General features: G+C 36.2%; 1 protein-coding gene across 7 annotated transcripts in view; it reads left to right on the plus strand.

The window, feature by feature from the left end:
• The window catches only part of MYBPC1 (myosin binding protein C1), a 69,702-nt gene that overhangs the window by 25,307 nt on the left and 29,777 nt on the right, over positions 1–14,618 (plus strand). For 5 of the 7 annotated variants that reach the window (XR_001331799.2, XM_014256875.2, XM_014256874.2 and 2 more), the window contains exons 4-11: positions 4,355–4,387; positions 4,756–4,791; positions 5,431–5,466; positions 7,753–7,857; positions 8,386–8,534; positions 8,898–9,015; positions 9,812–9,863; positions 11,463–11,519. Coding sequence is in view for 6 of the 7 variants with exons in the window: in XM_014256875.2 (XP_014112350.2) it covers positions 4,355–4,387; positions 4,756–4,791; positions 5,431–5,466; positions 7,753–7,857; positions 8,386–8,534; positions 8,898–9,015; positions 9,812–9,863; positions 11,463–11,519 (586 nt within the window). In the remaining variant the exon portion in view is untranslated. The remainder of the gene's footprint in view (positions 1–4,354; positions 4,388–4,755; positions 4,792–5,430; positions 5,467–7,752; positions 7,858–8,385; positions 8,535–8,897; positions 9,016–9,811; positions 9,864–11,462; positions 11,520–14,618) is intronic. The other 2 variants (XM_014256877.2, XM_014256880.2) reach the window with 2 other exon arrangements.

Below are 14,618 nucleotides of genomic sequence, written 5' to 3' on the forward strand. Positions count from 1 at the left end.
TTGCATGCCTAATGATAGGAAAAAAGATGAAGGTCTTGCCTCAAGCTATTCCAACAGTTAGTTCTGCTTGCTTTAATTTGGATATGAAAGAAATGCTTGTTCCCAAACGGAACATGAATGGTGATTTCCTCACTGCTTACAAGCCTACATTTCGGTGAATAAAAATGAAAACATGGTAGGTAACTTATCCAAAACTTCTATTACCTTCTTACACATTATTATGTTTCTCTTTTGAATTTAGTGAAGGACACAAGTATTTTCTAGGAGGAAAAATGTTCCTCCTGAGAGAAATCTTTTAGTGCTAGGAGGATTTTACTACCAAAAAATATTGTTAGAGATCCTACTATGGAAACTTTGCCCAGTTTCAGTCCATGGTGGCAGCTGTTGCCTCTGTAAAAATTCCAGCAAAAGTCTGAATATTAATACAAAGATGACCTTCTGCCATGTTACAGTAAAACTGTCACCTCTGCAAAGCAAAGTAGATGTCATTTCCAGACACGTGGTAGTAATACTTCTAAAAATTAATTACAGTGCAGCTGTTCCTATCAGCACTTGTTTTATTGCAGTGTCACCAAGTAAGGAAAAACATATTTTCATTGAGTGATTCCTTCAGGTTTTTGTGCCTGAAAAAACCAAAATCATCTTTATAATGGTGAATATAATTCACAAAAATGGAAAAGGTTCCATTCTTCCAATCTTTCCAAAACCATTTACACTTGAAAATGAACAGTTCAGCAAGGAAATTATGACAGAACCAGCTAGATGCTAGCTTGTATATAAGCTATATATAAAATACTTTCTGCAGCTTTTTGGGTACTTCCCTGAATGAGAAAGAGATGGGAAACATTCATATCTGAATTCCACAGCAATTACACAATACTTTTGTGCCAGCAGTTGTGACCAGTTTGCTGATAATTTATGAGACACTGTAAGAACCTGGAATGGGACTGTGCTGACATCTAAGAAAGATATCTTGGTAGTCCATGTAAATCCCATAGTCCATCATTTTCACCTCATCCCTAAGAAAAAATTAACAGACCTTAGGAATATAGAGTATACCTATCTGTTTGTCTGTTTTACTGTTCTATTTCCTTTTAGTACTTATTGTCTGTGTGAAATGACATATTTATATTCCTTTGTGTTCATTGTAAAGCTATGAAATGAAAAACAGTGTGGTAAATTCTTTGTATCTCATCGTTATTTTTCTGTATATTGGTAGCTCAGAGCAGTAAACATAAAATTTTCTTTCATAAAATTAACCAGTTTAAAAGTATATATAATAATGTTGTAAAAATTCAGGATATGTGTGATCATCCATTTTATTTTCAGAGAAAAAAAGTGAATCAGCACAAATTCCTCCAAATTTACTACGTTGTCTTATACTCATTCAATTTAAATGCTTATGTCTTCGCTTTTAATTTTAGTATTATCTTACAGATTAAATATGTTATAATTTTGTTCCCACTTGCTGGAATAATAATAAAATTTTAATATCAATTTGCTCATTCCTTTTTTCAGGTGCCATCCAGCCATTGAAAGAGCTACTAAAATTTCCGTATATTTCACTGATACCTTTCCTCTAGGTTCTTCCAACCATCTACTAAAATGTTCATCGCATGTGTCGTCCTTGTATTTTTCCAGGTTTCACTTATCCATTTGTCTCCCTACTAAAACTTCCCCTCCATGGCTAGGTACTTCATTTGCCATTTCCAAAGTGCCAAGTCCCCTTGATGGGACTCAGATTGGTAACTGAAGTCAACTAAATTTGAAACTCTCAGTCTTGCTGTGCTCTGTAATTTCAGCATAAACAACAGAATAGGAAAATAAAATATTGTACAATAAATGGGTTTTCACAACTTCTGCACAGCTTTAAGTTTGTCAACGATGCCAGTGCCATCGGCTGATGGCAGGATAGAAACTTTCATTTTGTGTGGGATGTTTCAGACCAGGGGAAAGTAGGTCTAAAATCCTTGATACCAGCAGCTCATATATGAATCAGGAATTAATTTTTTTTTGGCAGATTTTTCTAGATTTGCTGTGCCAGCAGTCAGAAATTTTAATGTTTAGGTTATTTTAATGTTTAAGTGTGTTTAGATTAGTTTCTTTGGAGATATGGAGAGTTCTTTCATCCAACAAGGATCTATTCCTGATGAAGCTCAGTCTGCTCCGTAGTTAATGTTATCATTTAGAAACAGGGAAAAGAAATATAAACAACCTATATGTTAATAAGAGTGTGCCACAGACAAAGAACAAAGATTTCTATGGAGTAATGCATCTTATCAGCCTGCTTTCAAATGAATCAATTGATTTCCTCTTACCAAGCTCTTGTCATGCAACAGATTGAAAAATATATTCCATTAAACGTTTACTTGCAGAAGATAAGGACAGTGAATTAATGATCATGGTTCTACTGACAGATCTGGGTTTTTTTTGCTGGTTTTGTTATCTTCAAATAGACTTTATTGCTAGCACAAACTATAATTCATCACAGAAACTGAATTGGCTGTAGCTGCTGAACCAATAATCAGTCCGTTTTGTCCTAGAAGCCAGAGAGAGAAGAAGTGATGGATTGACAATTACCCATTTACCAAAACAATTCCTCCAGCATGTACTGTTTTCATACTCTTTCCATTTCTAAAACATTCAATTGGGCTTTCATCTTAATACTTCTGACATGTTTGTTTGTTTCATTTGTTTGTCTTTGATGTTAACATTTTGCTTGAAAAATGATAGATTACCCTTCAGAAACCCCAGTGATCCCTCTGCAAAACTAGTAACTTGTTTTTGGGTTTTTTAGTTTTTCAAATGATTAAATGAAAGAGAAATCTGAGTGGTCCTTTCATAACTTGCTTATCATACATCACCATGTAGGATGCATCACATCAAATGTTTTACGCTAGTCTTAATTATTTTTTTCAGCCAAATGGCTCTTTGAGCCATCATCAATCACAATGGTGACATCATTGACAAAAAGAGCTGAAAGTACACTCAATGCTTTCATGAAATATGGAGAAATATTTGCAGTGGAAGCACATAGTCTTGCAGCCATTTAGTTGCTAATGTAGTATGTTAAAACATCTGACATGACTTAATCATTACCGTGCTTTTACTGAAAATCAACATTTTCAACATCTGCTTCTGGCATTGGATGATGCAGGTCACGAGGATGCTTCCATTTTTTTTATTTTTGTTTTTCCTCTATGAATAAGAAAAGATATTTGGAAGATAACACATTAATCCTTCATGTGTAGGCATACCTTTTACAATTCTCATCTTTCTCCCAAGGGATCTTTAAAATGAAGTTGATGAATCATTAAAAAGGAATGAGTAAAACATTATGGTGAAGTAGAAAAATTCTATTAACAGGTTTTTAATTAACCTTCAGTGGTTAAACAAACCCAAAAATTCAATATTGCCAGTTTATGAAAATGCAGCTATATTTCATATGTGCGTTTTTCATAGTTATTTTTCCTTGGAAAAAAGATAGATAAATTGATAGATAAATTTTCTTGAAAAAAAGATAGATATAACTTCAAGGTCAAAATCAAAGGATAAGTTCTGATTTAAAATTTGATTTTGGAAACAAAAATACAAGACATAAAAAAATCTAACCCCCCAAAAAAGTATCTTTAATCTTTCATATCTTTAGTATCTTTAATATCTTTCCAAAGCTGTTCTTGTTTAACTTTGTTCTCCATTTTGAAATGTTCTACAGATTATTTTCTGATACTGTATATAAACATGTTATCTTCATATTAGTTATGTATTAAATCCCAAAGATATCTAATTTATTTTTGTCTTTCAAATGATATCTTGGTTATTTTCTTTCTTTTACCATTAGGCTTTTAAGACACCAAGACTTTTTGCTTATTTTTATCAAAGCTGATCTCTGAGGTTTCTAGCCAACATGTAAAATTCAAAGAGACTCTTATAAAGATAGTCTTTATCTTATTCTGGATTTCTAATAATCATTATTACATTATTTCTATTTAATGTCAGTTTCATGGTTTTTTTTAGGGTCTTGATTCATATAGATATATGCCTCAATGTATTCTATATGATTAAACATTCTAAAGTACCTGGGCAACAATTACTTGTAGTGATTTTGTATTTCACGACAGTCAACTCTTAGTGTGATCAAAAGGAAAATCCAGCATGGTGATAATGGTTCTTTCCTTGTTTAGAATTGTTCTTCTGTTGATATGAGGAAAAACTGAGTTGTGTATTCCTTGCACTTTAAATTAATATTATAGCATAGAAATTACAAAGTATAAATAGAGGGGACTAGTTTTAACTTTTTCATATCTTGATTTAATAATGTTGAATGCATATGTGGTGCACATTTTAATTGCAGACGTGGTCATCAGAGAAATGACATCTTCCTCAGGTTAGATATGTGATTCTCCTTCATTTCATTGTGTCTTTCTTATTGTAATTACTGTGGATTACATCTCTAACAAACAGAATCACTCCGCAGCGCTCATATAAACTCATGATTTAATCATAGATCACAGTCCACATCTCATTTTGTTTTTTACTTGCTTGAAACATTAAGGTTTACCATTTCAGCTACTGAATTATGCAAAGCTTTCCTCATCAGTTTGAAGCTTCCATTGTGAATGCTCCTGAGTATTGCAATTTATTTTTTCCCTTTCTTTTGCAGGTTTTACATTTTCATGTAGTTGTTTTAAAGCAGATGACCGCCTGTGCTTTCAGTTTCTTCATGTGCTTTTTCATTTGTATTTCTTTTCACAGATGAAGATGACACCTCAGTTAGTACTCCACCGGCAGGTTAGGACTGTGATAGTGCTTTGAGTGTGTATGTATGTATGTATGCATTTTTCTCTTGAATATGAATGAGGAAAGAGTCCAGGCCAGCAGACTGAACACAAAACAAATTACTTAGAAAAAATTTTATAGTGCCTTATATTTTATTAATCTCTGTTCAGAAGTACAAGACCCTTATATCAGCTAAGCCCCTGTCCAATCCTGTCTTGAGGTCTTTAGTGGATCTCCCAGTGGAAGGTAAAATGTTGATCAGTAGATCCAAAAGCAGCTCCAGGTAAATAGGTATACTCTTTAAATAATCAAAATATTGTCCCTCAGACAAATATTGAAGAACAGAATTTAATCCATTACCTGGAACTACACAAATCATGGAAAAAACATCAGCCTCATGTAACCTTTCCAGAGAAAGTCTTGAACTGAGTTAATTTAGACTTTCCAGAGAAAAGTTGTGAAGATTTCTGGGGTTTTTTCTTAGCTGTTCACTTTTTTCTGGTATTCAAGTAGTTCCTCATGGATATGGTCCCAAATATTTAGTCTAATCTTTTTGTATGAAGAATCAATGTTCTTAAAATCCCAGTGATCTGAGGTCAGTTAAGCTGTGGTCTCTCAGCTGGTGTCATCAAAATTGCTCTTCCCTTTCAGATGGGATGTCTAAGCCAGCAGAAAGAAAAGATTCAGGTGAGACCTCCTGAGAAACATGATGAAACACTCCCAAAATTAAATAATAAAAATACTGTTTAGATTTTATTTTTAAAAGATAATACTTTATTTTCATTGTTTAGACAGTAGCAAACTATTGCTGTTGAAGTGCTTCAAAGTACCGGAGCGAAAAGGTTTCTAGCAGCTAGACCAGGAGTGAGAGAGGGCTGTGCTGCACAGAGCAGGACATGTATAGCAGCACTTGGCACATACATACATACCTATCTATCTATATCTGTTTCTGTATAGATAGATACATAGCTGTTCCATTCCTCCTCAGCCTACAGGAATTCCACTCCTACATTCAGCCTCACCCAAGTCCCACACGCAGGTCCCAGAAGACTGTAGGAGAATGGCTTCTTCTCACACCTCAAAGGATGGTGGGGAAAACTTAGCAAAACCATCATAACCTCTTTCTTCCTACCCTGGCAGGTAATGCACATTGCACCCACTCTCGTGGTTTCAGGATTTGCATCCTCTGGAACAAAATGAGCAGCTGGTACTTCAACCATGGTTATAGACCTGGCATAGCAGCCTATGCCAGCCCGCGTCAATCCCACCTTCCCGTCTGTTGTTTAATAAATAGGAAAATGTTAATATCTAAAGGCCATGATAATACTTAGGTGATCTTTTATGTGGTACCAAATTAATGACTCTCTGTAAGCTTTTTCCCATTTATTAATATCCTTTTTCCATATCATCCCGTGGCATGTTAGGTTTGTTACTGCACGTGACCAGATCCTGTACTATCATCACTTCATCCTCTTCCCACCAATAACCTTCACTTGTTCTCATGCTGTGGTATAATCTAAATGTTTAGATTATTTAGATTACAGAGAGTATATATAGATATGTATCTATATATATTTGCATTCATTTATGTCTGTGTAAATCATTTCATGTATGTGTCTATATATGTGTACATATATATGTGTCCTTACCTGTGAGAAATTTTGTACAAGCAGGCAGATACAGAGATGCTAGGCACACTATCCACAATAGACTGAAACACAAAGATTTTATAGAAAAGCTATCTAGCATTTTGATACCTTTTTAAAATTAAAAAAAGTAATAGACTTTAGGATAATAAAACCAATTTGTTTGCGTTTTCCCATGGTTGCCATGAGCTATGTTGCATTTGTAGGTGGTAGGAATTTTCATGAGTTGAAAAGATTCCCACAGCAGTAATCACTACATATCAGAAAGACTATTCTGACCTCCAACTTTAATTAGTTTCCTCTCTGTACTTGCAATAACTCCTCAAAAAACAGAGAGGTGGCATTTTGGACTGCAGGTTGGAATATGAGACACATGCTTTGCCTCTCTGCAGAAAGTGAGCTGAAAACAGACATTCACTGCCGCACTCTCCTTGCACTTTCTGCTAGGAATCTGTTTTGACCATGGATTTACCCAAGATGTAATGGCATAGCACAAAGCCAGAGCTGTCCAGATAAACAGGAAGACCAGAAACGCACAGCTATCCTGGTACAGTGCTCTGCCCTGGGGACAACACTCATTTGCTGCTTCTCTCAGTACTGCTGTTCCTTTTCAGTTCCAAAGTCCCAGAGTCCAGAAGAGAAGCTGCTGTGTCTGAGCATATGGCACAATCTTTTGCATCTGACAAACTACTTTTTCTATAAAATATCACATAAAATTCACATGGCAGGATCCCCAAATTCTATTCTATTCAAATAGGTCAAATTCTATTGACCAGTCCCCAAATTCTCTGCTTCTGTCATGGCAGAGAAGAAAGCTCAGAAGTGCACTTCATCCTTACCCTACTTTGCAGACATGGAGGAGGAAGCAGCTTGTACAATGGACTTAGTTTGGGTTGAGAGAGATCTACTGAAACTGTGAATCCAATGTGGGGATTTTTGTGCTTCTGGCTGTTTGTGTTTTCAGAACCTTCATCTCTTCTGAAAAACAAAGAGCTGACCTTTGTGCATCGCCTCTGTAAAGCACTCATGGTTGAATGCTGGTGCCATTCAAGTTGCTCGGTGTCCATCCTGGCTGATCAGGATCCCCTCTCCTCCTCCCTGATAGTTCCATTTTCTGTCACCACAGAGGTAGAGGTCTTGCCGGAGCTGTACACAATGTGACAGCCAAGCAATGGATGTCAGTGTGAACAAAAGCTTACATGTCTTTCAGGAGATCTGAAGAGAAAGGTGCTAGGGCTAGAGAGTTTAGGAAGTTCAGGTAAGTGTACTTTGGAGGGAGTAAAACACCCTCAGATATCTGATGTTTCCTCCTCTCTCTGCATCTCAGTATGGTCTCTTGGAGAAGGAGCTCCAGAAGAGTCAGAAAAACACGATGACTCCCAGAGATCCACTTTATTCGTCGAGAAACCACAGAGTGGGACAGTGAGTGTTGGTGAGTGCCTACAAATGAAACCAAAAGCCACTCCCAGAGGCAGAGGCTGAGCTGGGAATGGTGTGTGCAGATTCTGTAGCATTCAGGTTCTGCCCTCAGCTGCAAATACTGCCTCTGGTTTTAGCTGGAGGTGAACTCTGCTCCGAAGGTAAAAGGGATGTATGGAGAGACTCAAAACCCAATTGTTTAACTCAAGACAAGCTCAAAATCTAATAATTTACTGAGCATAATGGTAAGATGTATAGTTTCTGGAGAAGAAAGCTGGTTATTATGATACTGTTGGCTGTACTGTTATTGATACATCATGAAGGTCTTATTCAGGATAGCAGCAGAAGGCTTCCAGACCCAAAATCATTAACCTCTGCTCCACTGCAGTATTTCATAGTCTGTGTGACTCCTTCTGACTCTTAAGTTTGTGGTAGAGCCCAGGGAGGCTGAATAGTGTGGAAGTGAAATAAACTTGTAGAGATGCAACTGACCGACCACATGTTCTTCAACAGCTGCATCATTCTCTTCTCTTTCTGACAGGTGGGAACATTACATTTATAGCCAAAGTAGAAGCCAAAGATCTTCTCCGAAAGCCAAATGTTAAGTGGTTTAAAGGGAAATGGATGGATCTGGCCAGTAAAGCAGGGAAGCACCTGCAGCTGAAGGAATCCTTCGAGCGCCACACTAAGGTGTGTTTTTACTTTTCCTTCTTATGGGGGCAAAGCTCCAAAGAGAGCTTAGAGATCAGTTTAAGACAACAGGTAGAAGTTCAAGAGCAGTGGAGTCTAACCCTGACTTACCCACACATATGGCAGGGATGATCTCTGACCCTTTGCAGAAGCAGATTTTCTGCTCTCTCTTTTCTGCCCAGGACAAATAATGGTGGGAAAATCAAAATTTTCAGATGCTGTTTCTGGGTTCCAGTTTCTTTTCAGAGCCCATTATTTAAGTTACTCTTTGTTTCTAATGCATGTCTGAAAGACTCATGTTTTAACTCCTGCTTTGTGCAAATGCATCCCCCACATTAACAAACAACTGTGCTTGATTTTTAGATTCACACATTTGAGATGCAGATCATCAAAGCTAAGGAAAACTATGCAGGGAACTATCGCTGTGAAGTATCTTATAAGGACAAATTTGATAGCTGCTCTTTTGACCTTGAAGTCACTGGTAAGGTTCCATCTGTATCTGTAAATATTTATAAGGATTTCTTTATCTTTTTTTTTTTTTTTTTTTTTTTTTTAATTTGAAATGATACTTCATTTTGTTCAGACCCTTTAAATGAAATGAAGCTGGAAGTGAACATTTTAGCATAGAGCTCAGAGAATTTTCTTGTGAATGTAATTTATTGTCTAAAGGAACACTGGAATAGATTCCATGTGAGATATTTATCCAAAAATTAGAAAAGCTGGCAGGTAAAACCAGTATTGAACTTAAATCGGTCTCTGGCACACAAAACCCAGGGCTTTGTGTGTGTCCTTAGCAGTCAGCAAGGTGGGGGTCAGCCTGGCTCCATCCATTCACTGGCTGTGGATCAGAACCTTTTAATCTGATTCAGGCTGTCCCAAAGGAGTAATTCACACAAGGAGGATCCCACCTTGCCTCAAAAAATCAGTGTGAGTCTGTAGCTGTAGAGGAGACTGTCTCTGTCTCCTTCCTCTGATGCTGAAAGGTGCCAGCAGGGAAGAAAGCATAGGAAGTGAGAGACAAAAAGTCCAGAGCCTGTGAATAAAGCTGGAAGGGGAATAGAGAGAAACATCAGAGAAACAGATCTCCTTCTCAGAACTGCAGAAAGTACTTCAGAGAAATGGTATGCTTAGCACTGCACATCTTTGCAGAAACCAGAACCTAATGCCAAAGGGGGTCACTTATCAGGAAACTGAACAAATTTCATATTCCAAATCACAATGATTACATAGATTATTCAAAATATGTTTTTAATTCCCATATTACCATTATTTCATAGAATCTTCCCAAGCTGCTCCATCCATTGACATCAGATCTGCTTTCAAAAGAAGGTAACTTCAGTGATCCTATCAAGCTCCTCGGTAATGGATACTGGTAGCATGCATAGAACTTGTGTCAGACAATTGTATCAAGTACTTTATAAAACTGTTTTTGTAAATATAGATTAAAGAAGTGGGATCTAGAGTAATTTCTGGTAGGTAGAATGAGATAGTTACAACACATAGATAGTACATACAGTATTAAATACCCCTACTGTGAAATGACAAGTGCCATTAATTTCAAGGAAGATTGAATATTTAAGTCAATTAAATATATGTTTCTTTGGAGGTTTTAAAAAATATATTTTCATTCATTAAAATATTCTACTGCATGTTTCCTGAAAGCTGTCAGCCACAATATGAAAGTTCCTGGTCCCAATCCTGCACTGATTAAAAGCAGAGAGAAAATTCACACTGATTTCAAGAAGACAGGATCTGACTTTGTTACCTTACAGTAAACAGTAAATACCATCAGTAAGGGAAAGCAACAAATAGTATAGTACAGAATGTAAGATAATGCATTGTGTCTTAAGGTTTATAGTTACCTTTCCAATAAAGTAGCAATTCTAACCAATATAGGTGTCATCTTTTTGTGATGAAATATATAAAAAATATATAGAATGAAAATATTTTGGAAACAGGTCAAGAATGCAGTTTTAAAATTTACAGGTAAAGCTTTAATTCAGAGATAACTGTTTTTATTTAGAGAGCTGTAATTTAAAGATAAATACAAAAGATACTACATTCAAGGTGCATTTCCTTCTTCAGCACATTTTTAAAAATAATAGTCAGCCCAATAATAAAATAAAATTAAATAAAAAATTAAATAAAAAATTAAATAAAAAAATAATTAATCAGCCCAAGCAGATGAAGATATCTTAGTATTTTCTGTTTTTATAAGTAATATCTTGCATGTAAAATCTTGATTAAACATTGGCTTCATTGCAGTTAAGATTCCCTTTTTAAAAATATTTAGGGCATTTCTTTTGTCTATATGTGCTCTATGATAAGGTAACTCTTCTAAAGATCACATCACAGAAAGAAATGCACCTTCATAGAACTGTGATTCTATCTGTAAAAAAGGACCATGTACTGTTTTTTTCTTTTTTATAACTGTTTTCTCCTTTCATTTAGAGAGAGGTTAAATCTTTAAGGTTAAGTACTTTTCAATCAGTATTTGACAGAGCTATGCATTGTTAAAAGCATCACCCAGCAATGCAAATCCTTGTTTTGTATTCGCAGAAAGAGATCAGCACAAGCCCTTTGTTTTGTCCACTACGGAAATGAAAAACAAAGCTGGTTGTGTTGTCTAGCTCCCATTTGTTTGTGTTACTGAAATCTAACACAAACCTCGGCAAATTTATGTACTCAGTTACAAAAATTTGCCATCAAAGTATAAGAAGAAGCAATACAAACCTTTGTGTTATTTTTCACAAGTGCCTACAGAAACACAATCCGTGTGAAAAAGCATACAAGTTTGTGTTGATTTTATACAATTGTTTGTGTGTCTGGACAATGTTGAGTGTATGAGAACTGTGGAGCATTTGCAATGTGTGTTGTCTAAGTCTTCCTGTATTAAACAAAGATCTGATCTTTTTCTGTTAATAACAGCGGTGAAGGACAAGAGGATGCAGGAGAACTTGACTTTAGTGGTCTCCTGAAACGTAGGTGAGAACCAAGTGATGCAGTGAGCAGGTGTGGATTGCAAACCTCTAGGTTGGCACACAGAAACAGTCAGGTGTAGCATTAATAACTCCTTAAGAATTTTGTGACCTTTCAACTTTTTAATGTTTCTAACTGTTATTATTCTCGTAGTATAATATGTAAATGTTCAGTGAATTTTACCTCTAAGTGTGCCGAAAAGAAACCTCAGATTTGAGTGCGCTGGGGAAAAAAATGAGCCTCAGACTAAAGAGGCCAATAATGTTTAGTTCATTTGCTATTTATTTTGTGTTTGCATGGAAGGCAGGGGGGGCAAATTTCCTACACAGGGATGAGCAGTACAGAAAATTGAGTCTGGTGCAACTGTAAAAAAACTGAAAGGGTTAAATTTATATCTGTGGGTACATCTTCACTTGATTTTATAACCAACCTTATATGAAAAAATCATGTATCATGTTTTCAAGTCATAGATATTGGTATAATTCTTTGTAGCTTTTTTTTTTTAATATGTACACACAAATGCTCAGTAATGTTTTATTTAACTCAAATATTTTGATGGAGAAAAACTGGGGCACATGTTTCTCTGACTTGCCTTGAAAATCTGGTGTTCTGATAGTTATGTCTCTAGTTATCTGAGATCTTAAACCCAGTTTAGTCTTTCACCAGATGAAGACAATATATCATCTTTTAAAATCAAGAAAAGAAATTCTGTACGCCATGGAAATCAATGGCAGCTGATCACAGAGAACTGGAAAAGGAATGACATCCTTTATCTCATCTACCACTTACTCTGAAAGAGGAAAATCAGCAGTGTTAATTACATTAAAAGGTCACAATGGGCTCATCAGCTATGAGGGTGAGGATAGTGTTTAAGCAACTAAAGGACACAGGAAAAGCTGAAGCTGAAAGTAGGCAAATTACTTGGACCAGTTCTCATCCACCAGGTCTTTGGTTTTTCAATCTTCTCATCCCTAATTAGGACCTTCAGTTTGTTCTTTCACCCTACTAATAAAACTGGCCATGCCAGTTCTCATGACTGCCAGTGTGGTATTTCAGGAGTAACATGAGAATTGCATGCAAGAGTTCTTGGTGGTTTTGTGGAAAGATAAATGTGATTTAAGAGGCATTACCACTTTACTAACAATTAAGATTTGTAAGACAAATACTGTACAACCTTATAAACATGGTATACCAATTGTGTGTTTAATAGATAAAGCAAATATTTAGCTCTTAGACACCATTATTTGACTTTGGTCAAATTGGTTCACCATGCTTCAGGCCCTGAAATGCAACCTCATATTTCTGAGCTTAATTTAATAAAATTGTTAATTAAGCCACAGTGTGGATATTAATATCCATGTGTTTGGATATTAGCATCCATTATTATGAAGACAAATCCATGGTTTCATTTCAATTTTTATGACAGGCAATGTTGGAGGAGCATTCTTTTTCTTTTATTTTTTGGTTGTATGACCAAGGAAAGACCTAAAACTTTTCCTTTTTGGCTCATACTACTTGAAACATGTTTTTTTTCAAAAAAAAAACAAAACAAACCTAAATGCATAGAATCAATATACTGTCTATTTTCTAATCTTCTGCTGGTTGGCAGGCAGACATATCAAGTCTTATCTCAGTAAGCCACACCATGACTGGATGTGCTTTGTCAATGCAGTGGATTAGTAGCAGCATGAAATTCCAAGAGGTGCAAGATCTAAAAACCACTCAAATATTTAGGTCTTTGTTTTTTGGTTTGTTTTTTTTTTTTAAGTACATCTTTCAACAAAATTGCACAAAGAGTTATGAAAGTGATTTCATGGCAAGGTCAGACTGCTTAGGAAATACTATGCTCTGTTTGGCCTCTGGCCTCAGCTCAAACTACTGAGGTCTCAGACCAAAATTGGCTTGCTCTAAGCATCAAAATTTGTTCTCCAGTTATGCAGGAGGAAAATGAGCCTGGAATTGAGTCTTTCAGTCTGGTTGAAAATCAGGATCCTCATTCCCAGCTGCTGCCTGGTTTTAAGGGGAGCTCTGTTTTGATTCCCACAGAGTGCCCATCTCTGGCATGGGCAGACACTGGTGAGCAGCCAGTCCTGGGAAAGGACAGAGCTGCCCCATAGGGGTGGGTCTCAGCTTTTACAGGTCTTTTTCATGTTTCTAACTGGAAGGGCTGATCTTGAGCTGCCCCCATGCAGGAGGAATTTCACAGAAGTGGCAGCGTTCACTGTACAGTCACCCTCTGGAAGGCATGAGCACAGATAAATGAATGAAATATAAAATTGCATACCTGAGGTTGTCAAACTTACACTGCTGTCTCAGAATTATTGTATTTGAAAGACTACTCAGGGAGAACCTGTCTTACTTTTTAAAATAACAGACACATTATGAAAATTTAATAAACAACCTGGACTGAACAGCAATGTGGTTTCTGTGTTTCCTCATTCAACCACGCAGAGATTTCCAGGGGCCTTTAGTGCTATTTCTGTACATGTCAAAGAAAATCCTCTTTTAGAATCCATAAAGCTCAGTTCTAAACAGTGCCTCGCTGCAAAGCTTGGTATTTTATTTTTATTTCTCAAAAGTAGTGATTTTGTTAGACAAGATAGATCAAATTGGAACGATCCTGGTCTGATCCGAATAATTTACAGGAAGAGAGATTTAGATTTCTTCTTCAATTCCAGTATTGTTTTAGCAGTTCACTATTTTGAGCTAAATTGTCAATCTGAAAAATTATAATTTCTTTTAGGATGCTTCCATCGTTCTATCATTTAATGCCTGCCATTGTGAAAATAATTATACTTCTCTTTATTGGTCATCTTAGCCTGGAGTTACAGATAATAAATACAGTATTGAAACTTCTTTGTAAAGGTGGTTCCTCACACAGGCCTCTGAAAACATTTCCTGCTCTTAAGACTGAGATACACATGGAAGAGAACAGATCCATCCTTCAAGTCTAAGCTGGTGTGGAAATCTCCAGTTCCTATTCATTTGACAACTTTAAGTAATGCTGAGAAGCACTGGTATAACTATAAACAGACACAGATTCCCCTGTATTCCAATGTCCAATGTCAGTCACCCCCAGTAGCAGTTACAGGGACTCAGGGCTTG

This window comes from Pseudopodoces humilis, chromosome 5 (assembly GCF_049639895.1).
Source record: "Pseudopodoces humilis isolate 2021_Gansu_Grassland_sample_001 chromosome 5, ASM4963989v1, whole genome shotgun sequence".
Taxonomy (NCBI): Eukaryota; Metazoa; Chordata; class Aves; order Passeriformes; family Paridae; genus Pseudopodoces; species Pseudopodoces humilis.